This window comes from Schistocerca piceifrons, chromosome 6, assembly GCF_021461385.2.
Source record: "Schistocerca piceifrons isolate TAMUIC-IGC-003096 chromosome 6, iqSchPice1.1, whole genome shotgun sequence".
NCBI classification, from domain to species: domain Eukaryota; kingdom Metazoa; phylum Arthropoda; class Insecta; order Orthoptera; family Acrididae; genus Schistocerca; species Schistocerca piceifrons.
Window position 1 is genome coordinate 384,611,413 of NC_060143.1, and position 25,948 is coordinate 384,637,360.

Genomic DNA, 25,948 nt, shown 5'->3' on the forward strand with positions numbered 1-25,948 from the left:
GACATTTTAACTTCTGAGCCCACGAATATGTTCAAAGAAAATTTCACACAAGTTTAATCTTTAATCAAAACACATTTAAAAAATAAAATAATTGAAAAATACTCTACAGGACCCTTCCAAATTGATTTCATGATTGCCTTGTATAAAAATGTGAAGTCAACAGTGTTCCATTAATTTTTAAACTTTCTTTTCTCTGACTTCCTTGCAGGTCCTTGTATATGCCAAATGTCTCTCTTTAAAAATCCAACAGTAGTTGGCCATCATAGTTGCATTCCAGTTCCATTGGTAACTACTCTTCATCTCCTTAATATTTTAGTAAAAATGTTCACCCTGCTCTTCACTCTAAAGTCACAAATTTTCTGGACAGTAGTTGATATGTGACTGTGGAAATTGGACTTTCACATTCATGTTACAACTCATCGTCTTGAAATTCTGCAACATTTTTTCAACAACAGTCTTGTAATTAGAATCTTTGTTATTCTCTAGAAACTTCTCTGTAACAGATCAGAAGGTGTGCGATCATCATTTTCTCTCTTCTACATTGTTTTATCAAAATCTCCATCTTTCATCAGTTTCTGTAATTGAGGACCAACAAAAATTCCAGTTTTTAATTTGTCTTGTTTGATGAAGGGAAATTTCTTAGAAAGGTACTTAAAACGGGGTCTGTCCTGTGGCAGAGCCTTTACAAATTGCTTCATCAAGCCAAATTTTATGTGTAGTGCTGGAATCAAGATTTTTTTTTTGTTTTACAAGCAGTGTGTGCAGAATATTTTTAGTTTCAGGCACAAAATTTTTTCTCTCTGGTCAAACTCTTTTGCTCCAGTTCCTTTGCTTTGCCTGACTGGCTCATTCACAAAGAAAACAAGCATTTTTGTGAAACCAGTTTGTTGTCCTAGTAGTGACTTTGAAGTCACCATAGATAAGCCATTTATGTTCCTCATATTGGATACTTGTTAAGAGTATGTTCATGTTCTCACATGTCTCTTTCATTTGAACTAAATGGGACACAAGAATGGACCCATACACATTCTCATCGTGCAGCAATGTTTCTTTCAGTCTGCTCACTGATGAGTGTAGAAAAAGTCTCCACTGAACAGGATCATGTTCAGCACCATAGAAGTGCATTAACTTGTTTATGTTTTTGCAGTAACCCAAGGACTTGTTCTGTGAAAATAAAGGAATTAGTTCTGTCTCTCAGTGTCTGTACCATGAGTATCATGTTCCTGAGTCCAGAAGAACTTACTTTTTAACTGGGAGCCAAGAAGTTCCACAATTTCCTTAGGCAAATTCAAACCTCATACATGATCATTAAGATCATTGTGAGAGAACAATTGTGGAGCAAAGTTACATTCAGGCTGGGAGACATCACTGTCATCTTTGTTGATTACATTGGCTTTATTTTCATCATCATCTTTTGCCATGTTGTCTAAAACAGCTGGAGGGAGAGGAGCAATCAGATCTTCCCCATGTGCAACTGCCTAATGGTTGAATCAGTGCTTAGATACACAGTTTATTTCTTATTTTTTGAACTACAGAAGTAACAGTCATGAAGGTGATTTTTATGCTCCCTCCGTGCCACAATAGTGGCAAACTGTCTGTGCTGCTCATCCCTTGTTCTAGCCACCAGGATTCATTTTAAAATAAGCATGGTAAGTTTTTCTCACAAAATCTCTTATAATCATTCTCTACTTAATACACTGTATAATTTCCACAAATGTAACAGAAAACATTTGGGGTTGTTCACATACATTGTTGATTTTGTAGTAACTACAAACAATAGGTGAACTCTATTATTAATACTGTCTTAAATATAGAAAATAAACACAATATAGCACTTTAATTCAAGCCTTGGAATAAACAACACTTTCAAGGTCACACAATAACAACTAGAACAACAGCCTGAACGTATATATGGCCACATTGAGAAATTTCCCTTCAGCAATATGCACAGCAGTATATTTTTGAAATCAAATTGTGACAAAACAGTATGTGACAGGAGAAACTGAAAACGGATTTGGAATCAGCATAAAAAGTGGAGGTATACTCCCATATTAGTTTTCAATCTTCTGATACCATTTAGACTGGTGTTACCGGTTTCAGCAGTTCTGCATTGCCATCATTGGATCTGCAAAAGGTGGGACCAAAATGTTAGGATACAGCAATGAATGCATGATACATAATAATATTGTTGTGACTAGCCGATCATTCAAAGTGCCGCCGCGCAATTACACGCGTCCTCTACATGCGGCGCTGTCTGCCAGCCATGCAGCAGCCACGCCATCTAAGCGGCCAGCCAGGCAGCGGCCGCTAGACTTGGACTCAGTGTTCATTTGAATGTCACTTTGTTCACATGTCTTGCTTTGTCAACTTGCTCAGTGACATATATGTCTTGTGTCGTTTTGAAATATATGTGTTCAACTTGACGTTATAACAATTGGTGACGAGGTAGTGGATTTTTCCTTTTCATTATTCACCCACAGGTTTCCATGGCTACTGTCGAGCAACTATTGCAAGGTCTCATTGAACAGCAAATGCTTCTAACATCGGCGATTCGCGATTTTGTCACGGCATCAAATGCAGGGCGTTTCTCGTCGTTGTCTATACCTCCTTTTCCTCCTTACGACGAGATGGCGTAAGAATGGTCTGATTACGAAAAACGTCTTCGGCAGCACTTCTTGGCATTTCATGTCACAGACAAACAAACATGTAAGTCTCTGTTCCTTTCATGGGTTTCACCTCAAATGTATTGGTTGTTGTCGCAGTTGGCTCCTTTGAAAGATCCTGCGTCTTTGTCCTTTGCTGATATGTGTTCACTTCTGTCTGTCTATTTTCAAAAGCAAACGCATGTGGTAGCCTCTCGTGTTGCCTTTTATCGTTGTCAAAAACAACCGCATCAATCCTATAGCGCTTGGGCTGCTGAACTTCACGGCCTCAGTCGAAAGTGTCAATTTTTTACTGACGTTCACAAAGAATCCTATGCCGATTACATGGTATGGGATGCTATTATCTGGTCGGTGCCCGACGAAGAAGTTCGGCAACGTGCCATTCAGTTGGCAAATCTGACTCTAGATGAAGTCCTATCCATCGCACAGTCTTTTGAAATTTCCTGAGCCGCTGGGGCGCAAATAGAGGCGTGGGGTGACGTCAGGGAAATACAACCTCTGTGCACTGTTGACGACGCATGCGGTGTGTCCCCGCCAACCGACGTGGCCGCAGTACGCTCCCACGCGCAGCCTCAACCTAACCGTAAACAGCCCTATAAGAAACTGCAGCAAAACCCACGGCAACTTCCTTCATGTCCGCGGTGTTTTACGAAACATTCACGGGAGGACTGTCCCGAACGTTGGGCCGTGTGTCACAATTGCAAAAAGTAGGGTCATGTGTCTGCCATTTGCGAATCCGACTGCATACATGATGTTCAAGACCGTGACGCTGATTCTGCTTCTGTGTTGTCTGTCAATTGCACTTCTTCCCTTTCAGGGAAGTTATTCCTCACCGTGCAAATCCTTGGTCGAGATGTTCGCATGCGGGTGGATACCGGTTCTGCTGCCACTATAATTAATTCTCAGACGTATCTTCAGTTGGGTTCTCCACTCCTATCACCTGTCACTCGGCAATCACAGACGTACAATAAACAGAAGATTTCTCTCTTGGGACAATTTAATGTTGAGGTATCTTACAAATCTGTCGTTCGCACTGTTCCCATATTTGTGGTCGACCAGAGTAACGCAGAGAATCTTTTTGGTTTCGATGCCTTTCGCGTTTTTGGGTTCTCCATAGATGACTCTGTCAATATCGTCTCTGATGCTATTCCTTATGCTCAATTGGATTCCTTGTTGATGACATTTTCGTCCCTTTTTTCTCCTGGGTTAGGCCGTCCAAACGAGTTTGAAGCTCATATCATGCTCAAACCCACTGCTCAGCCCAAGTTTTTTCGGGCTCGGCCCATTCCTGTGGCCCTTCGTGATCGGGTAAAACGGGAGCTTGATCGTCTCACTACTTCAGAGGTCTTGCTTCCTGTCACTTCCAGTGAGTGGTCCTCTCCTGTCATTGTCTTTGCTAAGCACAATGATGATATTCGTCTCTGTGGCGATTTTAAAGCCACTGTAAATGCGCAATGCCTCATCGACACTTACCCTATGACCTAAAGAATTAAACTTGCGGGAGGCCACTATTTTTCTAAAATTGACCTGTCAGAAGCTTATCATCAACTTCCTCTCGACGCTTCTTCCCAGCAGTTTCTGGTCCTTAACACAGCGCCTGGTTGGTACTGTTCGGCCTTCATGGAGTGCTTGGGTAGTGTTTAATTTAGTTTAAATTATTATCATAATACACAAGCAAGTCAGTATTCAACAATTTAAAAAAAAAAAAGTCTGTAAAATTGTGTGCAACGTTCATAAGACATAATTCATACACAAACCTTTTTACATTGTTACTGTAAAATACGGATTTAGCTTTTGTGTTTTGATAATTGTTTAGGCATATATAACTACAGGGAGTAGTAGATCCATGCCTTAATGTAATGTGAGATGGTACTGGTTCATACTACTTCTGTGCCATCAGATATACTTATGTAACACTAAGAAGTTCACAACACTAAGAAGTTCACACTGAGACCTGTCAGTTGTGAAGTGATGATGAATGTGAATACTAGTAATTGTTGTAATAACGTGTGTAACAGCTGTTATTTTAAAACTGAAATGCCGACCTCTAGTATAGCTCACAGTACCAACATGGTCATACATTGTATAGCACCACTTATTGTACTGAGGGAGAAGATTGTGTAATGTGGAAACATAAGTATGTTGTTATTCCATGTGTTGCATATCTTGGATATAATTGTGAAAGATGTTCTGTTAATTGCTATATCCTGAAATTTGTGTCCCATCTTTTGCCGATCTGAAGATGGCAACAGGGAATTGCTGCAACCAGTAATCTGTATGAATAAATGATTTTAGCCATCTTGACAGCTGAAAATTTATTCAATGTTTACAATACTACAGATAATCCCCACGCTGATGATGTCAGAAGTGTATAATATGAAGCCTGTTTAGCTGTTGCCTTAATTTTGCTTATATTAATTAAGTTTGGACATTTCTTGTCGTATTTTGTGTCCTAAGATATGAAAAATGTCTAACATTCTCTCTAGCTGATATTTATGACCTATAGCACTGATAAAGATATGTGATTTATTGTAAGACCAATATCTTTTATTTTCAGGTGAGGAAGACTTCCAAGAGAGCTGCAAAATGCTCTCAACCTAAGACAGCAGATATTGAAAGGTATGAGTGTGTTACAGTTTTTCTTTTAAGATGAAGTTTCACATAATATGGTAATAGAAAATACTAGATAGAATGATAACTGTTATATCAAATTTATATCATGTAAGCTATAATTGTTTTGCCCATATATTTAATTCAGATTATTCACTGATAGTTTTTACATAATATGTTGTTATTCATATTTTTTCTGTATGTAACATATGACAAATCCCATATCATTGTACATGATAAAACGGGGTGCTCAATAAACTAAACTAAACTAAACTAAATCATGAAAGACAATCTATTAGTATATAGAAGAATATGTAAAATAAGAGAAAGACAATCATTTACCTATAGAGGATTGGTGCATGGTCTACAGAAATACATAATAGAAAACAGTTAACTTTTTTCTATTATATGTATCTGTGTGCCACACACCTGTCCACTATAGTTGAAATGTTGCCTTTTCTTTATTTTACTTATTCTTCTATCCAGGAATTTTCAGTATAAGCACTGTCCAGTCACATTAATATGACCACCTACCAAAAGTGTAAATAACCAACTTCTGCAGTATGGAGCACCACAAGGTGAGCAGGAAGAGAGTTAGTGAAGTTATGGAAGGTACCAGTAGGGATGTGGAGCAATGCTGACTCCAGTGTCATGGGCAGCTGTGCTAGTTTTCTTGATTGAGGATACATGACATGAACAACCTGATCGATATGGTCCTCACAGATTCTCAATAGGCCTTAAATCTGGGGGGGGGGGGGGGGGGGGGGGGAGTGGAGGGGGCTAGAGGAGTACAGTAAAGTCATCCTAATGCTCTTTGAACCACGACCATACACTGCGAGCTGTGTGAGATGTTGCATTATCCTGTTGCTAGACGCCATTGTGCCGAGGAAATATAAATTTCATGCAGTGGTGGACATGGTCCCCAAGGGTAGATGCATACTTCTGTTGATCCATTATACCTTCCACAATGACAAGATCATCCAGTGAATGCCACAGAAACATTCCCCAGACCTTAATACATGCAGGACCTTTGCTTTCAGACCTTTTACACTGTACACACCAATGACCATCTGTCTGATGCAGCATCAAACATGATTTGTTGGACGTCCAGTTATGGTACTGGTGGGCAAATTCCTATCTTCATTGCCAGTGAGCAGCTGGCAGCAAGGGTACATGAACCAGACACTTGCTGCACAGGCCCATATGCAGCAATGTTCACTGAATAGTCGTTGAGGAGACACATTTGGTAGCCTCTTGGTTTGTCTGAGCAGCCAGCAGTTGCACTTCTATTTGCCCATACACAACTCCACAGCTGTTGTTCACCTCTGTAATTTATGGCCCATGGTGCACTAGAGTTGCCTTGGTATGGGTTTTGGACAGCGCCATTTTGCCATGCAGGGTATACTTTAATCACTACAGCATGTGAATAGTTTAAAAACTTAGCCATTTTGGAAATGATTCCACCCTTGGCCTTTTGGGTGTCAGTTAAATTGCTTCGTTCAGCATTATGACAATGACTGCACTGTTTTCCGCATTCCCAAGCATTCTGTGGATATCCTCCACTGCTAGAGCGGCCACATGCCATCTGTGAGTGGTAATTGTACATTGAGATCAAACATAGGTGGTGGTCACATTAATGTGACTGGATTGTATAGAAAGGAATTTAACAGTGACTATGCACATAGCCATGATGTTTGTGACTGCCGTTACTCATTTATTTGGCTTGTTGCGTTCTTTGTCAGAGTGCTCTATTTACCCCAAACAACCCCTGCCATCCCAACACATTAAACGATGCAACTTCACTGGTCTGTTGACTTTTGGTCATTGACTTCTTTTTTTAAATGTTGGTCCACTGCTCAGTGCTTCTCAGATTAAGTGAATGTTTGTTATGAAATAATAATAATAATAATAATAATAATAAAAACGTGAAAATATTGATTATTGCACACATTCAAGAAAATAAAGTTTTTATGCATATGTAACAGTAGAAAACTGACATGTTTTGATGTTCTGAAAGGACTATTCTACTAGTGTATAATGTGAGCAATCTTAAGATCCCATTCATAAATGTGTATCTCATTTAAGACGAAGAAATTCTGTGTGAACATTAGTGTCTCAAGCCATCGACATCCAGATGAAACAGCACTAGATACTGATGTATTGCTGACCTAAGACTGGCACTTACATGCTACATTCAGCAATGAATGCTGTTGCAGAAAGAGAAAGATACTTGAATTTATCTAATTATTCAGCTGTTTTTGTCTGACTTTTATTGATGGTCTTTTATGATGCTCACCATATCAGGCTTATCTTTTCAGTTCTTGTGTGTGGGAAAAAATTAGTTTTTCAATTTATTGTTATTCTTCATCAGATTTTCACCATACTCATTGGTATTTAATTCAAGCAATTGTACAGATGATCATGCTATTTAGTGCCTTTACCACAAATCATCATCATCATCATCATCATTATCATCTCGTACTTATATGTAGGAAAGTAATCCTTAACTCATGTTAGCTTTCATACATATGCCATTTTGTACACCTTTTTATCTAGCAATATTTTCTCTTATTTCACAATGAAGAAATTTATTACTCTTTATTGTTTCTCGTTCTCAACAGATGTGAATAATTTTGCAGCTGGTAATTTCAAGTTTATTTTCTGTTTCCTTATGGGTAGGGTCAATAGCTTTAATGTTTTTAGTGTCTTATTTAGAATTAAATCGACATTATTTGTTTGATTATTCATAAGGCTTTTTGCACAGAACATTATATCCTTGTATCTGAAGTTCCAGGATACTCAGAGGGGAAGAGCAAAGGAAACGAGTGAAGATGAGAGAACTGTCCATTGTCAATAGAAAGCTAGACGAATTCAAGAAAGAGATTGAACTAAGCAAGAAAAGATTTGATAAGCATGCAAAAATCTTGGATACCTCTTTTAAGTTTAACAAAAGGAAACCTACTCTTAAAGCACCATTATCTGTAAACTGTGGTAAGACTGCTGAAACAGGACACCAGAAAGTTTTGCAGTCCTTTGAGCACAGTTCTGCACAAATGTCAGATGAGAATAATGATTTCTATGAACATGATTGTGCAACCAATAAGGAACAACATGGTACTTTGCGCTCAGAAAAGACTGAGATGATAAATAGGCTTGAACAAATGCAGTCAAATAACTGTAAAACAGTTTATCAAGAAAAGGAAAATTGCTCTGAACCATCAGATTATGCCAGAAACCTTTCATGTTTAATGAAATGCCCAGGTGTAACTGTAGAAGTTCTGAACAGTGTAGATAATATGCCTAAATCAGGAGATTTAATGAGCGGTTCTAAATGTGTCTCTGAAGCAGTGAACAGTACCACTATTACTGATACATTCTCAGATGAAATAATAAATTATAAATGTGATTCATTAATGTGTAAAGTTACGAATGTAGGATGCATTTGCAAATGTGATATTGATGTTGTAGATGGGATGCAGGTAACAATAATTCAGCAAGAGAATGAGTCTTCAGGAGGTAAAGTTTCCATTGAAACTGAACAAAATTTTAGCCCACAATCTGATGTGAAAATCAGTAAGGATGATACCATAGATTTTATCAAAGATACACAAGAGGTAAATGCTGCAGAGAGTCAAGTGAGTGAATTGGAAATATCTTCAAAAAAAGATAGAACTTTAGAAGATGAAGGGGATGAACAGTGTACTCATCTGGAACCGTGTGCTGAAACTGCATTGAGAAATTCTTCAAAAAAAGGGTTTGCAAAAGTGTTTGTGAGCACACTAGTCAGGCAAAATATGCATACAAATCACAAGAAAAAATTTTTGAAGGGAAATCAAAAGAAAGGCACTTCTCTATCAGTTAATGGAAAACCTGACAATAACAGAGATGGTAGTCAGGCAGAAATACTGCACAAATATTGGCTGTTGTGGAAAGATCACACCTTCAGGTAAGGCTAAAATTACTTGTCAAAATGTAATTTTAGTTACATAATATGCTGCATGTATTAAAAAATTTGCACTTGATGTATGAATAAATTTTTGTAGACACTTAGTGCGATTAGTTACATTTTTTATCATGAAGTAGACTTCCAGATATGACAGAACATATAAAACCAACATCTCCAGACCCATGCTCCAGTTAATTGTGAATTGCAGCTTGCCAAATGGGTGAGGATTCAGTTTTCTTGAAATCCTTGACCTGCTGACAAGCTGTGTTTCACAGTAATGAGATGTACTGATCTGAAGATGACCTATAAAATTGTCCTGTCTGATGGATTGGCTGATGATCATACTTTCAGTGGTATGGATGTCGACGTCTGAGGGAACAGATGAGTCCCTCAAGTAATCTTGAGGAGTGACAATGGGAGAGACATAGGAAATCCTCACCATTAAGATGGTTTCCACACTTCAGTGGAACTTGAAAGGGTTCAGGTCACATGTGAAAGAACTACACATATTAGCTCAGTGTAGACCAGTATATATCTGTCTCTAAAGAGACACACATTATACCCCTGAGCTATGTGGCTACATTCTGCACAAAAAGGATGACCTTCATGGAGAGACAGCTAAAGGAGGAGCGGTTGGTTGTTTTCACAAACAATGCTTACCACTTCTCACTCCTTTCTCTCATGAGCAACTCACAAGCAGTCACTGTATCAGTATGTGTACATCATAGGGTGACAATATTTCACTCTGTCTGCCACCCCCACATGAGATACTAAATGAAGAGCCTTTCAGTGAACTCCTTACTCAGTCTCCTCAACCCTTCGTCCGCCTCGACAGCAAGACAACACAACAGACACCACGCCGGAACCAAATATTGACGACTCGCAAGCCACCGCCGTTGCGCCAGACGGCCACTGCCAGCGGCTGCGACCGAAACCAGGTCTTGCTGTCACGCGTCATCAAGCGAAAGCCACACCAGAGAAGAAAGACATCAAGAAAAAGAATATTAAATATGAAGTCATCAGGACCAACACTGAAGAGGAGAAAGAGAAGGGCCACAGTGACTTATAGCAATCCATTTTCAGGATTTCAGGATACTTTTCTTCTCAAGCTCTTTGTTTAAAAGCAGTGAAAATTTTTCTAGGAAGTTAGTACATGTAATGGGCACACAGCTTGTAAAGATCGTGACTTGTAGAGAAGCACGTTGCTGCTATAATCATACCAATCCTCATCCCAAATAGATTCTTCTGGTATGTCTGTGATGCAAGCTTATAGCATTACTACTATTAACATTAATAAAATACAGTCACCCTTGAAATTGGCAGCACTAAAAGAATTCTTGTACCAGTCTGCGACAGATATCGCGTTGCTACAAGAAGTTGCGATAACGGAATTTCGGATCCCAGGCTTTTTTGAAATTGTTAATGTTTCTATGGAAGCCAATATCGGTACAGCCATTCTTATAAGGGAAGGCATTCCGATGACTGAAATCAAATGACTAGAATCAGGAAGAGCCATAGGCCTAAAAATTTTCGATGTGACAGTGCTTAACCTTTACGCCCCATCAGGAAATTCTCACAAATTGGATCGTGCAAAGTTTTTTCAAGATGAACTGATTTATTTATTGAGGAAAAATCCGTGTTCTCTTATACTAGGTGGAGATTTTAACTGTGTTTTAAACCAGAAAGATCAACAACCCAATTTCAACTACTCGCCACAATTAAAAAAGTTAGTAAGTGATCTACACGTTAAGGATGTGTGGGAACTTCAGCACCCGACGTCAGTCGGGTTCACATATATAGCCAGCCACTCCCACAGCAGATTAGATAGAATTTACATGTCACAGAATTTGCAAAATTATTGATTAAACGTTGAAACTATTCCCGTGTATTTTAGTGATCACAGTACACTTTTAACTTGCTTTAATTTAAGTGTACAGCCAACCCGTCGATTCAGAGGCTAATGGAATTTAAATATCTCTGTTTTAACTGACGAAGAACTGGAACAGGAAATAAGAGTAGCGTGGACTATGTGCCTCCGCACAGTAGACAAGCACCCAACAGTCATTGACTGGTGGACTAGGAGGGCTAAACCAAGGCTGCGGAAAGTTGTCATGCAGTTTAGTGCAGCGAGGCACAGGGAGTTGAGGAATACAATGGAGTTTTATTATAAAGTTTTAAGAGACTTATATCAACAGGCCCATGATGACATAATTCGTCTGAATGATATAAAAAAAATAAAAGCCAAGTTATTAAGCATTAAACGGCAACAGATGGAGGGACTAAAAATTAAATCGAAAGCCACATCAGTCGTAGCAGATGAAACAGCTTCTCTGTATCACTTGGTGTGCCATGCTAAAACAGACGTCAAACTTTTATTGATGAAGTCCAGATGCATACTGGTACGAAGCTCACATGCCAGAAAGAAATACTGGACGAATCCACAGGTACTATGAAACCTTATATGCCCCTACCACAGTGGAAGATGCAGCTCTCGAGGGCTTTCTCACTATTTTAGGTCCACAATGGTCGGGAACCGACAACGCTGACATCCTGTCAACTATTACTAAAGATGAAGTGCATGAGGCAGTGCGTAACTCACCTCTCAAAAAGTCTCCGGGACTTGATGGCCTCCCTGTGGAGTTTTATGCCCGCTACTGGTCTATAATTGGGGACAAGATCACTTCCATGGCAAATGAGGTCCTGGACGGAAAAACGGTCCCTGCAGAGTTTAAGGAAAGTAAAATAGTACTGATTCCTAAGAGAAAGGCAAAACCAACTTAAACAATTTTCGGCCACTTTTGCTACTAAATTCTGATTACAAAATAATTTCGCGTATTGTCAACAAAAGACTGTCCTCCTTTTCCAACAAAATATTGAGTCATCATCAATCTTGTTCTCCGACCAGAACGATATTCGAAAGTCTATCTGCATACAGAGACGTCATTGCAATTACCTCAGTGACAAGTATAAAATGTGCTTTAATCTTTATAGATTTCAACAAAGCTTTTGACCGTGTTAGTCATAGATACCTCTTTGCGACGCTGTCAAGAATGGCTTTCCACCCCCAGATTGTCAACATGCTAAGAAATATTGCAACAGGTATAAATACGAAAATAGCAATTAATGGCCAAACATCTAAACTCATACAGATAAGGCGTGGGGTTCCACAGGGCAGTCCCTTATGTATGTTTTTATTTTCTGTATCTTTAGAGCCCTTCCTCCGCACTGTCCACGCAAGATTAATAGGCATAACATTGAGTGGTGAGAAAACTGTCATACGAGCTTATGCTGATGACATGGGCGTTGTAATAAGGAGGAGACAGTTACACTGGAAAGAGGAATCCAAAGGTATTGTCTAGCGTCGGGAGTGACAACAAATGAAAACAAAAGTAAAATATTGAATCTACGGGACCTAAACCACCTGCGACTGGCATGGGCAAAACAAGACAACAAACACAAAACTTTGGGAATAACCTTAATGGCATGTCCGATGAGGATGGATGCTTTTAACCGGACGGAAACTAGGAGGAAAGTTCATGGTGCTGTAATGGAGAACATCCATCAAACTATGGACCTGGTGCAAAAAGTCAGATTCATCAACTCCTGCGTTTTGTCTAAAGTGTATTTCACTGCGCAGGTATTTCCAATCCCTAAACTAGTAGCGAAAGGGATCATGTCCACTGTTACCAATTATTTATGGCGAGGAGACATATTCAGGGTTGGTGCTACTACCGTTATACTGGATGTCAGAAAAGGGGGCCTCGATTTGGTGGATATTCGCAATAAAGCGTCTGCTCTGTTTCTCAAACGGACTTTCCAGATACTCAGAGAACTTCCACAATGTATAATCGCAAAGCTCTTTGAGGCTGTGACACCCCATAGCCTGCAAGCACCGATTGATGTGCGAAGGATTAATGCCTGTCTGCAGTATGTGAGGAACTTTTTCCTCGAAGCAATTTATCTTAGTGACGAAATCAGAAGCAACACATGTATCACAGCGCGTGACACCGTCCTTGAAAGGAAGTTAAATGAGGGCAGAAACAAAATTGAAACAAATTTCCCAAATTGTGACTGGAAAGCTGTATGGCGGAACATCAACTATGCCGGGCTATCTACAGACACTATTTCCCCATGGCACGAAACAGTTAACAATGTCACCAGCACCAACGAGAGACTATATGGGATTGGTTTAAACCAGACACACCTTTGTGGAAAATGCAATCTGGTGGATACACTCGTCCACAGATTCACCTGTGGTGGCAATGTGCATAACTGGAATTGGATCAGGCAACAAATCGCCTTTCTCACCAGATCCTCTACGGAACGTATAATGCCATCGCTCCTCCTGAGACCAGACATGACATACTTTCTGAAATTAAAAACCAATGCCATTAGCTGGTTACTGGGAAAATATGTTAGTTATGTCATCCACAAACTTGGGTCAGACAACGAGATAGAATTCCGCGTTTACATGAAGTGTGAATATGCAAAAATCAGCATGTATCGCAACCACAAGAAGCACTACGGCAACAGGCTGAAGATCATTTTTGAAAGACTGGGTGCTGGTTAAATATGTGGAACCACTACAACACCTTGAATGAGCATGAACAGAAAAAAAGGGGGCTTGGTGGCGGCAGCAGTGGGACAGGTAAGTGTCGTTTCAACAACCATCCCCAGCAGTGGCTGTGTGGTGTTGGCAGGCCAGAGTCCCTTGCTCTAGCCCCAATCACGACATTTGTGCAGGCAGCGTCCCAGCATGATGGCGACAGTGCATTATCGCAACCCACTCCAGGAAATGACTCGCATGACAGGCAGCGTCCCACTGATGGCGTCCTATGATAGTGATGGTGATAACTATAGCAGTGGCGTCACTCTGGCACCTTTTAGGTGATGACCTGTATTACAATAGTGACAATTATGCTGACTATGATGACAGTGATGACTTGGAACTGGTGGTGGTGCTGAGTTACACCGACTCTGCATCACTCCAATGCCTCACAATGGTTGATGACAATGATCTGGCTGCTGGTCCTTAAGCATGGCTTTCTGCAACTGATGTCTGCAGTTCTTTGTCCTCAGCAGGTCAGTGGAATATTTTGGTGTTGCTCAGCTATCATAACTGACCCAATTAGTGCTTTCAATGTTGACACAATGGTGTGCAGTGAGCAGCTTTGTGTCATGTCCTCCATTGGTCAGTGACACAGTGTTCGCCTTTGCGTTGCTTAACTTGGTGCTCTGCAGTCCCACTTGCATTATGGTATCATTCCACTGAGCTGCACAACAGATTGTAACACACACATGACTTTTGGCCCTCAATATTCCTTCATATTTGAACTAACTGTAAACTGTAAAACTCCTACCTTCAACTAACTTAATTGCTCTAATCATTTGACCCTCTACTCAATAACCAGTAATCTCTTTACTACTTAATATCAGCAGTATCTTGAAAAAAATGAAATCCATCACCATGGTTTCAGCTGCCTTTTGCCCTGCCCTGAAATGAGAGATACCCTACCCAAAATCCTACCTCTTCCTCCTAACTGGTATTCTCTCCCAATTAACTTAAAACAGTTTTTTTGTTCTAAACACTCACACGTGTCCTCATACAGGGGTCTAGTTACAGGTATTTCTTATCCAGTCAAACTCAGCACAACACAATATGAAGTGTTACTGCACAGTATTCATTTTTGGGTGTAATATTTAGCATGCAGTCTACTCAGACAAAATGTCACTACAAGACTATTGCTAAATGCAAACTCCACCACCCAGTTGCTGAACATGCAATGCAATACAGCATCAGTAATTCAACAGCTGCTTCAACACCTATGTCATTTGGATGACATTTCCTGTACAAAATAAATATTTGCTTACAGAATTTCAGGAGGCAAAATGTTACTACTGCCAGTAGGCCCTTGCAATAATACAGAACACCATCCTAGCTTTTGGAATTAATAATTGCTTCCTTGAGGTGGAAGAATGGTAGTTTAGGAAAGGTTAAAAAGGAAAGGCAGATTACTCATACTCTAGAATGAGAAGAATTCACGTGTTGGGAGGAAGAGGTAGACAAAGATCTTGTCCTGTTTTCTTATGTGCCTCTTGGCAATACTGATAATTCACCCCCTAATGGCAAGTCTTAGCCAGCTTTCTTGAGTAAATTTTCATTTCCATAAAATTTCAAGATCTATTCTTTCCTAGGAATTCAAGAATTAGTTGCAGTCTTCTGTGAATCATGGGTGCAAAGAGATAGGTAGAGAGAGAGAGAGGCAGATAGATGGAGTAGAAAACTAAAGAAACAAAACACCCCTAGCTTAGGTACTGTTAAAGTGAGACAGTGTAGAGAGGAGCAGCTTTTCTTTTAGCAAACACACTTCCCAATCTCCATTCATTAATCATATTTAAAAAAATAAAAATAAAAAAACCCAATGTGCCTAGAGGTTTTAATAGCTCTTTGCCTCTTGAGTCCACCCCGATAGCTGAGTAGTCAGCATGGTGCTCAATCACACCAGGGGGCCTGGGTTCGATTCCCGGCTGGGCCGGAGATTTTCTGCGCTCAAGGACTGGGTGTTGTGTTGTCCTCATTATCATTTCATCATCATCAGTAGAAGGCAACAGGAAACCATCACTGGAATCACTTCCCTAGACGGTAATGCAGTGGACCTCTCTGACAAGGCTTCCTCCTTGACAAGACCTGCAGTAAAGTAGAACACAAAGTTTAGTTGCCTCTTGAGAGCTTGTTTCTAAAATGATATTGTTTCTTAGACTATTGCTCTGGTATGTGACGTCCGTGCTTATAGTGGTCATGAGTGTGTACAAAGAACATTAATGTGAATGGTCATGCGAATGTTCATCTCTTGAGAAAGTGTTCTGTAAAATGTGGGTCAATGGAAACAGATTTATTGCAAGAATTTATTTAGAAAATTCACTGAATTAGCTTTCACGGATAAACCTGAGAGTATTCTTCAAATCTCACATACTGCTACTTTAAGGTATGAGGATAAACTTATGTGACTGATGCCTGTTCAATGTCTCAGTTATACGACGATTGGTTGCCTGTAGGTCTTTCAGTATTTTAATAGAATAAAAAATCCACTTCACTTACCACTAATTTTTTATTTACTGGAAGCCTAAAACTGTCTTCAGGTGCCACCAAATAAGTCTAGAACATAAATGTGTGATGGTTGGGCCAGTCAGCCATGGATGGTTGCACCCACATCAAACAAACACTCAGAAGTGTAGGACCAGCAGCCGTTTTGCCCGACTCAACAGCTCTCCATGGAAGTTCCTAGTGACTTGCATGTCATCTTGCAGTTGTTTGATGAAGGTGTATCCCCCTCCCATGACTGACTGGCCCCACACATATACGTTTCCTTAATTATGTGGAGGCACCGCTGAAGATGGAGCTTTAGGCTTCGAAACTGGTTATGTAATAAATAAGAAATTACTGGTAAACTAAATGAATTTTTTGTTCTGTTGCTCTGTTCCTCAGATTTGAATGTTTGCCTGATCAACTATTTCTTCCATTATTTGTACAATAACCAGAACTTTCTAGTATAAGATAACAAAAGTAGACTAGTAACAGCTTACACAGCGACGTATAAGCAGTCAGTATTTTCACACCATGTCTACAAACTATCTATAAAGAACCTTAATGAAAAGAAAAAGAAACAGAATGCCCTTTTCCATGAATCTTAAAATCGATTTGCAGGGTAAAAGTGGAAATTTAGAGATGTAGCTGTTATATTTCCTCACTTAAAGCATCAGAACATTATGATACTTAAGCAACAGGGTAACAAAGAAATCATTAAATAATCTGGATCATATTGAGCTCCACAGCTAACACTGATGTTACTGATTAATGAAAAATCATCTCAGCTGTTTTATTACAAATTTAGTGTGTTATGACCGGTTTCATTTATAGAACATCTTCAGGGTGCCAAGTTGTACAAGATGCAAATGGTCTGGCTCCTTTATGAAATGTCATAGAACAAATTAAAAACAGTTTCATAAACATTCTGCTGACCACCGGGCAGAAGTATGGCAAACATGCACTGTATGCTGTGCCGTACTTTCACCAGGCTCTTGGCAGAATATTTATGACCATTGCTTGTGGATTTGGTCTGTAACATTACATACAACAACCAGACATTTGTGTCACAACTTAATCATGACTTAACAACCTGAAGATGTTCTATGAACGTAGCCAGTTGTAACACAATAAATTTATGATAAGGTAGCTGAGGCGACATGTCTGGTGACATACCATCTGACTTTCAGAAAAATATCATCCACACAATTCCGAAGACTACAAGAGCTTACAAGTGTGAGAATTGTCGCACATCATCTTAATAGCTCATGTGTCCAAGTTGCTGACAAGAATAACATACAGAAGGATGAAAAAGAAAATTGAGGATGTGCTAGATGACAATCAGTTTGGCTTTAGAAAAGGTAAAGACATCAGAGAGGCAATTCTGATGTTGTGGTTGATAATGGAAGCAAGACTAAAGAAATATCAAGACACTTTCATAGGATTTGTCAACCTGGAAAAATCCTTCGACAATGTAAAATGGTGCAAGATGTTCGAAATTCTGAGAAAAATAGGGGTAAGCTATAGGGACACCCGGGTAATGTACAATATGAACAATAGCCAACAGGGAATAACAAGAGTGGACAACCAAGAACGAAGTGCTCGGTTTAAAAAACGTGTAAGACAGGGATGTAGTCTTTCCCCCCTGCTGTTCAATATGTACATTGAAGAAGCAACAGTGAAAATAAAAGAAAGGTTCAGGAGTGGAATTAAAATTCAAGATGAAAGGATATTAATTATACGATTCACTGAGGACATTGCTATCCTGAGTGAAAGTCAAGAAGAATTACATATTCTGCTGAATGGAATGAACAATCCAGTGAGTACAGAATGTGGACTGAGAGTAAATCAAAGAAAAAAAAAATAATGAGATGCAGCAGATATGAGAACAGCAAGAACTTAACATCAGGATTGATGGTCATGAAGTAGATGAACTTAAGGAATTCTGCTACCTAGGGAGTAAAATAAACAATGACGGATGGAGCAAGGAGGACATCAAAAGCAGACTAGCAATGGAAAAAAAGGGCATTCCTGGCCAAGAGAAGTCTACTAGTATCAAACATAGGCCTTAATTTGAGGAAGAAATTTCTAAGAACGTATGTCTGGAGGACAGCATTGTATCGTAGTGAAACATGGACTGTGGGGAAACCAGAACAGAGGAGAATCGAAGCATTTGAGATGTGGTGTTACAGATGAATGTTGAAAATTAGGTTGACTGGTAAGGAAAGCAATGAGGAGGTTTTGCGCGGAATCGGAGAGCAAAGGAATATGTGGAAAACATTGTTAAGGAGAAGGGACTGGATGGTAGGACATTTGTTAAAACACGAGACAATGACTTCTACAGTACTAGATGGAACTTTAGAGGGCAAAAGCTGTAGAGGAAGACAGAGATTGGAATACATCCAGCAAATAATTGAGGACGTGGGTTGCAAGGGCTACTCTGACATGAAGAGGTTGACACAGGAGAGGAATTCATGGTGGGTCCTGTCATACCAGTCAGGAGACTGATGAGTGGGAAAGAAAGGCTGAGGTGGTTTCTATTAATCATTATCAGAAATTATAGAATTTCATACAGCAAATAATATTCATGTCTGGAGAGTTGTTTCTGTTTTAATGCACTGTTTTCCTTCTGACTAAAGGTCTTCGGTGTACTGTGTTCCCTTGCATGAGGTTTTGAGTGATATTCCTTTAATATCTAGTTGATGTCCCATATATTTATTTTCTTGCTATTCTTGTCAGCTATCGGAGAAGGAACATATGCTTAAAATAACTCAAAATATTGCTATATTTGTTTGCTTTAATAAGTACCTCTGTCTTAATCACGACTGTAAACATTACTTCTATCGAAATAAAATTGTTTGTATTTAGTGTAGTGCTCAATATGTGTGCTCACCATGTCTAACATTTTCTCTTATCATTATACAGAGAAAAACAAAAGACTAAAGTTGATCGTCTTCTGAGTGCCCTGGAGGAATTCCAGAAGAATGACCAACCAGATCAACATGTGCAACAAAGGTAAAATTTTCAACCCAGGATTTATTTAAGTATGACTTAATAATTAGCAATGATTAATGTAGTGCAGGTATCACTTATGCATTGTGAATACGAAAATTTTTTAAAAAAAATTATGGTTTTGTCAACTTGGTAATATAGTTAGTTATTTGCATGTTCTGTGGACATCTCGCAACAATATGGAATGAGTCACTATTACAGTTATAGTACATCTTCTCAGTAGAAAATACAGCAACATGCTGACTATTTAAATAACTTCTAATTTATTTTTACAAGTCCATACCTACCAACTTGTAAAATGGAATCCTTATAGGATCACCTTGTTGCGTCTATCTGTCTGTGTATTAAGACCCTGATTTTCTCAGGTACAGGTGGAGGTATCAAGTTGTAATTTATGTAAGATATGAAGCACTACAGTCACCTGGAGATATAAAAAGTTTAAACTTCTAAGTATATGCAGTCAAAAGATATGGTCATTTATGTAATATAATTTGGTACTCACAAACTCAGTCATCAAAACCTATTGCAAAACTACTCTGGTCTTGTGGTTTCGTTTGAAAGGATACAGGTGACTATAAGTTTACACCCTGATGGTAGTCACTTTAACCTGTAAGTCTTCCACTTGTCTACCTGGCCATGCATCTGCTAAATTGATTCTGACCTCTGACAGTGGTTGTTGTTGCTTGCATGGACGTCATCACTTTTATCAGACCTTAAATAGAGCTTGAATGCTGAAATAATTTAATAAAATGGTGGTTTTGTCATTATTGCAGTCAATTTTTAGAGAGAGAGAGAGAGAGAGAGAGAGAGAGAGAGAGAGAGAGAGAGAGAGATCATAAAATAGGACAAACAACACAGGTTAAGAGAGATGACAAATAAATCATGAACTGTTGGCGACACAAATAGAAGCAATATATAATTAGCACTCCACTGGGTGGTGTTTGGTTGGCAAAGATTAAGGTTTATCTGTTATCTTCCCTGGCTCAAAACATGGATAAAGCAATCTGAAATTATCTAACAGAGAATAGACTTTGATGGAATTATTCTATACATAAGTTACACTGTATTGGTGCAGCTGAGGACAAGTGGTGAGACTGTGATTCTGTTTGATCTAAAAAGCAGGAGCAGCAATACTGTACCCTTTGTTGATGTGTAGCACTGTCTCTGGTGACAGTCATGGTGCAAGCGTCTGTAAAGTAGTGATGTGTGGGGCCTATAAATCATTATTGCAGGCATGAAATATGCAAAGTCATGGGCTGGCTATCTATTAGACAGATCACAATAACTCTCCGTTGGAGCCCTGAAATCTTGGCAGATACTAGCATGTGACACTCCCATTAGTTGGTCATACCACTTTGATTCATTTATACAGCAATATGCGAAAGGAGATCAAACACCAAGGCAGCAGACCTGATATGAATAAGACTGCCCTCTGTACAGCAAGTTGTCCAAGATGACTGAGGTCTAAACTGTCGGTACAGCTAACACTTCACCACAGGCTTCCCACTCAAGACCAGTGCCAGTGTGAAGTCATGCTCAGTATGAGTGTACCAAGTGCAACCCACTCAATAAGAGTCAAGACCAGAATCTCCTCTCCAGACCGGAATCTGAATCAGAAATCCTGTTTCTCAGCCTGAGCTCTGAGCTTAGTTTCCATTCCATCCTATAACCTCTTCTTTAGAGCAAGTAGATCTAGGTCTTTGTCTTGTTCCCTGCTGATTTCCTTTAGGCTCGTGGTGACATAATTCTCAAACACCATGTTGTGATGTTGCCTCCCCTGGTACATGCATAACTGTAAAATCGTACTCCTATAGCATGAGTGCCTATCTTGTGAGTCTCTTATTGTGAAACTTTGATGTGAGTAAGAACTGCAAGGCTTTGTGATTGGTGAAGACTCTTGTGTTTCTCCCATACAAGAAAAAACGAAATTTCTTGAAGCCAAGTACAACCGCCAATGCTTCCAACTCAGTTACCGAGTATTTTCTCTCACATTTACTGAGAACACATCTTCCAAAAACAATGGTTTTATGCACCATGTTTCTTTCTTGCTAATATCTCTGGAAGATCACTATGCTCAGCCCAGAGTTTGAGTTGCCCGTCACCATGCAAAATTGCCCTACCAGGTTGTGGCCAGACAAAATTGGTGCATTAACCAGCACAGCTCTGAGTGTCTGGAATTCATCTTCTACCACACTGTCCCAGCCCACGGTGCCTTCTTCCTGGTGAGCTGGCATAATAGCGGTGTAGCTAGTTTTTTCACATGGATGAATCTCTTGTAGAAATTTGCAACACCAAGAAAGCCACAGAATTGTTTCTTAGTTGTTAGGGTTGCAAATTTTGCTATTGCCCCAATCTTGTCTCGGTCTGGTGAGATTCCTTCCACGGTGATGATATGGCCAAGTAATGTTACTCATGAGGTCCCAGTGCATGACTTCATGATGTTGGCAGTTATGCCGCATTCCTTGAAGGTTTGTAATGTTTCCCTGAAGATCACATTGTGTCCTCTACATGCTGGTTCCTCACTCAAGAGAGCATCTACATAAGTGGTGATTATTTGTTTTATGGAATCCTTTAAGATACAAGTGACTTCCCTAATGAAGGCAGCTGATGACATGTTTAAGCTGAATGATAACTGTTTGAATCGTTAATATGTACCAAAGGCGAGGCATGCAGTGTATCTCCTGTATTCTGGTTGGAGTGTAATTTGCCAGAAACTGGACTGTATAAGTTGAGGGATGAGAATACTGTTAAGCTATGGAAATTTTGTCGGAGTTCCTCCAGATTCTTGTGACAGTTTGTGTCTGCTTGTATGATGGTATTAAGTTTGCAACAATCCAGCATCAAGCAGAGATTGAGCCATCAGACTTTTCAACTGCCGTGAGGGGGGGGGGGGGGGGGGTTGTACATGGAGGTTGCAGCTTCAATGATGTCCTCATTTAGCATCCTCTTGATCTCTAAGAAAACTTTGTGATGGTAAGCAATTGGAATCTGGTAAGGTGGCATGAAGAATTTTGTGTGCTCACACACTCAGAATGTGTATTTGAAATTATGGATTGCTCCTGTTTTTGGCAGAAATATATCCGCATTTTCAAGTAAGATTTCTTCCAAATTCTCCTTGTCATTCGTTGGAATGTTTTCTAAGTTTGCTAACATTTTATTAATAGCATAGCATACCTCCGGTCAAATTTGTTCATCTACTTGCACGGTGCAACTACGCTCATGGCGCCACAATTGATTTCTACCTTCCTCCAGTTTTGTGGTGTAATTTAGGTTGAGGCATTTGGCAGGAATTTGCATTCCTATTGCATGATCAGCAAATGTAATTATTCTGATTTTGTCTTTTTGCAATATGAGCTCTTATCGTCCCCCGTCCAGTACTGCTGACATTGGTTCAGGAAATCCGTGCTGAATATTATTTCAATTGACAATGAAGGGACAACCAGAAAGTTCACTTTCAAGGTGTGCCCTTGGCAGCTGAACATTGATTTGTATCTGCACTTCTGTATTCTTTCTTCTTAGTGCATCAATGATTTTTGTTTCCTTCAGCATGAGTGCTGGCCTTGGGTGATTTGCAGTACATCTCTTGTGTGCAGATTCCAATATTGCTGTAATAGGGCTTCCAGTGTTCTCAGTCCCTGTTAGACTGATGTTGCCTTTGGTGACATGAATAATAGGATGTAGATTCAGTCATGTCAGGATATCTTCCTCTTCCTCATGCAAAACCTCTCTTGTCTCTTCATATTCTAACATGTTGATATTGCTAATTCTGATAGTTCCTGTGACCTTGTTTAGAGTTGTGTCTGCAGCAGCTGAGTGTCAGTTCCTATTTAGACTTCTGCTACATTTCCCCTGTGAAGGGTTGGGTGGCCTAATCTCGATATTATGATCTTGTTGGTTATTTTTCTGACATTGCCTGTTGTTCTCCTCCCATTTGTTTCGCTGCTGCTGTGGTTCTCCAGTATCCCGATGGAACTAGTTTGAATGTTGTTGTTATCAGTTCTGTTTTGCCATTCGTGGTAACAATTATTGGAACTGTGTCTTCTGCCACTGTTCTCACACAGTGGCTGGTTATTCCATCCATGGTTGGAGTTGCCCTTTCCCTGTGATGGGTAATTTCCCCCATTTCACCTGTCATTATTCCTTTCTGATGAACCTTGCCAATTATGGTTATTGTTTCTGTTCCTGTTTCTTGTGTTTTGTATTTTGTTGATGTAGTCTAACCCACATAGCATACTCTTGAATGATTCAATGGAATCATAGCACCATCTGATAAGGAGTTGTTGGGAGTGCAAAGCTAATTTGATGTAACAGTGCCTGATAATTTCCTTGGGACTGTACAGCTCGTCCAAAAACCGGTTCTTCTTAACTAGCGACTTAAAGAATGTCACCACACTATGGAGTCCTGACACTTCTAGGTCTTTGCCCATCATAATCTCCTGATTCATTCTTTCTTGAGGCTCTGTGACTAGTATGAGTTAAGAAATGTATCCTTGAACTCTTTGTATGAGCAACAGCACTCAGCAACACTGTGCATATGTTTTCTGGTTGACCCCTCCAAACATCAACATCCAATGTGTTTTTCAGAGGCCATGATTCTGGTAGTGCTATAACATACTAAACTATTCATCTGTTTAGATGTAATGTATTGTTATTTTCTTTGTACACTTGGAAATTTGAAATGGATAAGAAATATTGTGGTCGAATGGTTTGACATTATGTGTGAACAAATTTTCCCTTGTTTCTGCTGCATGTGTCTCGATAAATTGATGTCCAAATGATCCTTGAGCACTGTTAAGGCCTCCTCTTGTGTGTTCAGATTCACAGAGTAATGTTTCATCCATAAAAGATGTATGTTTTTGTGTTCTGGTTTGGTTTCTGCCATTCTTTGCATCCCTGACAGCACTTTGTCATGCGCCCCATGATGGCCAGTGTATTCTTCTGCAGCATTTGCCTTTGTGCAAGTGATATAGCCTCATATCGCATACTGAAATGTTGTAATACAGCTCTTTTCTCCTACCATGATCACAAGGAAGCACTACCATACCAGACCATAATTCTAATTATGCAACCTGCTGATGTGCTTGCTGGACATATTTTGCTAGCTTGTTTTGTTGTGACGTGATCTGGGTAATTTTTCCTTGCATTTCCTGGACGATCCTTCTTGCTCGTTTTTGGACTCTCGAAAGAACCGTTTTGGTTTTGCACATTTCGTTTTTGCCCTGTTTAACTTGTTCTTTAGCTAACAGTGTGTCCCTGCATGCACCTTGGGCCACTAATCTCGCCGCCCTGGCATCATGTTTTGACTTGTTTGTGAACTATTGTGTCTTTGTTGATGTTTTCTTGATGATTTTTAGCACTTGTTTAACACCTGTGACTTCCTTCTTAACCAGTTCTATACTTTCAATGCGCTGTTCAACTACCATCCATACCTCTTTATCTCCTTAGCAATTAATTCCTTCATCTCCTTCAAGGCTATCTTCTCTCTCTCCTGCCTCTTCCTCTCTGTGTCTTGCATCTTCTTCTCTGCTTCCTATATCTTCATGTCATGCATAAATCACATGAGGGCCTCAAAATGAGATCCTCAGCTGATACCTCCAGGACAAAATGAATGCAATTCCATTGCTCTGTGATGCTTTGCTCATGAGTCTGATCTGCCACTCTCTTTAATGGAATGTCTTTCTGTACCTGCAGGGTCTACATGGCACTCTGCTGTGGTTTCACCTTCGCTCTCATTGTCTGACTAAATTACCCCGTCATAATCAGAAAATTTGCATTTAACATATCCACAAGGTCAGCTACTACATTTGATTGAGAATTCTCCACGTCTTTCTCTTGATCAATGCTACTGGTATGACATTGATCTATTTGTGATGAGATTCGAATATTCTCACTACATTGGAGCAAACATGTCTTGTTTCTAGTAAGCATGCATTCAGGTTCGTGTCCTGAGAGGTATCTGTTGCTCTTCATCACAAGGCCACACAATTCTACCCTGAAATTTGTTCTAGTGATCCACTAATTCTAAATCCCTGACAAAGCATATCAAATAGAAACCAATCTAATTTATGATAATGTGCATGATCCTCAAATTATCTACTGTCTCGCACATTAATGCAATCAACAGCCAGCTGTGGTGGCCGTGCGGATCTAGGCGCTTCAGTCTGGAACCGCGTGACCGCTACGGTCGCAGGTTCGAATCCTGCCTCGGGCATGGATGTGTGTGATGTCCTTAGGTTAGTTAGGTTTAAGTAGTTCTAAGTTCTAGGGGACTGATGACCTCAGATGTCCCATAGTGCTCAGAGCCATTTGAACCATTTTTTGCAATCAACAAGTGACACAGAAATCACAACAACAAATGAATGAAAATACAAACAAACAACATGCTAAAATTTGCAAATCATCGCTGCACTTATTACAAGTAATTCTTATGGTTACACAAAACTAATTTACCTCAGTGCACCAAATGAATTTCAGCATGAGAAAACAGAAAACTTGTAGTGGAAATTGCATCTGATGGTCACAGAAGGTGCCATCAATTCAAGATCCTGACAGGGTTGCCAGATTGCAAGATTATATTGGTCTTGCAGTTTGATTTGAAAGGCTAAGATAGCCGTAACTTTATGCACTGACATC

At 39.7% G+C, this 25,948-nt stretch overlaps 1 protein-coding gene across 1 annotated transcript in view; it reads left to right on the forward strand.

The window, feature by feature from the left end:
- LOC124802880 overlaps positions 1–25,948 on the forward strand; it is a 205,723-nt gene that overhangs the window by 45,485 nt on the left and 134,290 nt on the right. The window contains exons 2-4 of the mRNA XM_047263924.1: positions 5,221–5,282; positions 8,062–9,219; positions 19,229–19,318. Coding sequence (XP_047119880.1) covers positions 5,221–5,282; positions 8,062–9,219; positions 19,229–19,318 — 1,310 coding nt within the window. The remainder of the gene's footprint in view (positions 1–5,220; positions 5,283–8,061; positions 9,220–19,228; positions 19,319–25,948) is intronic.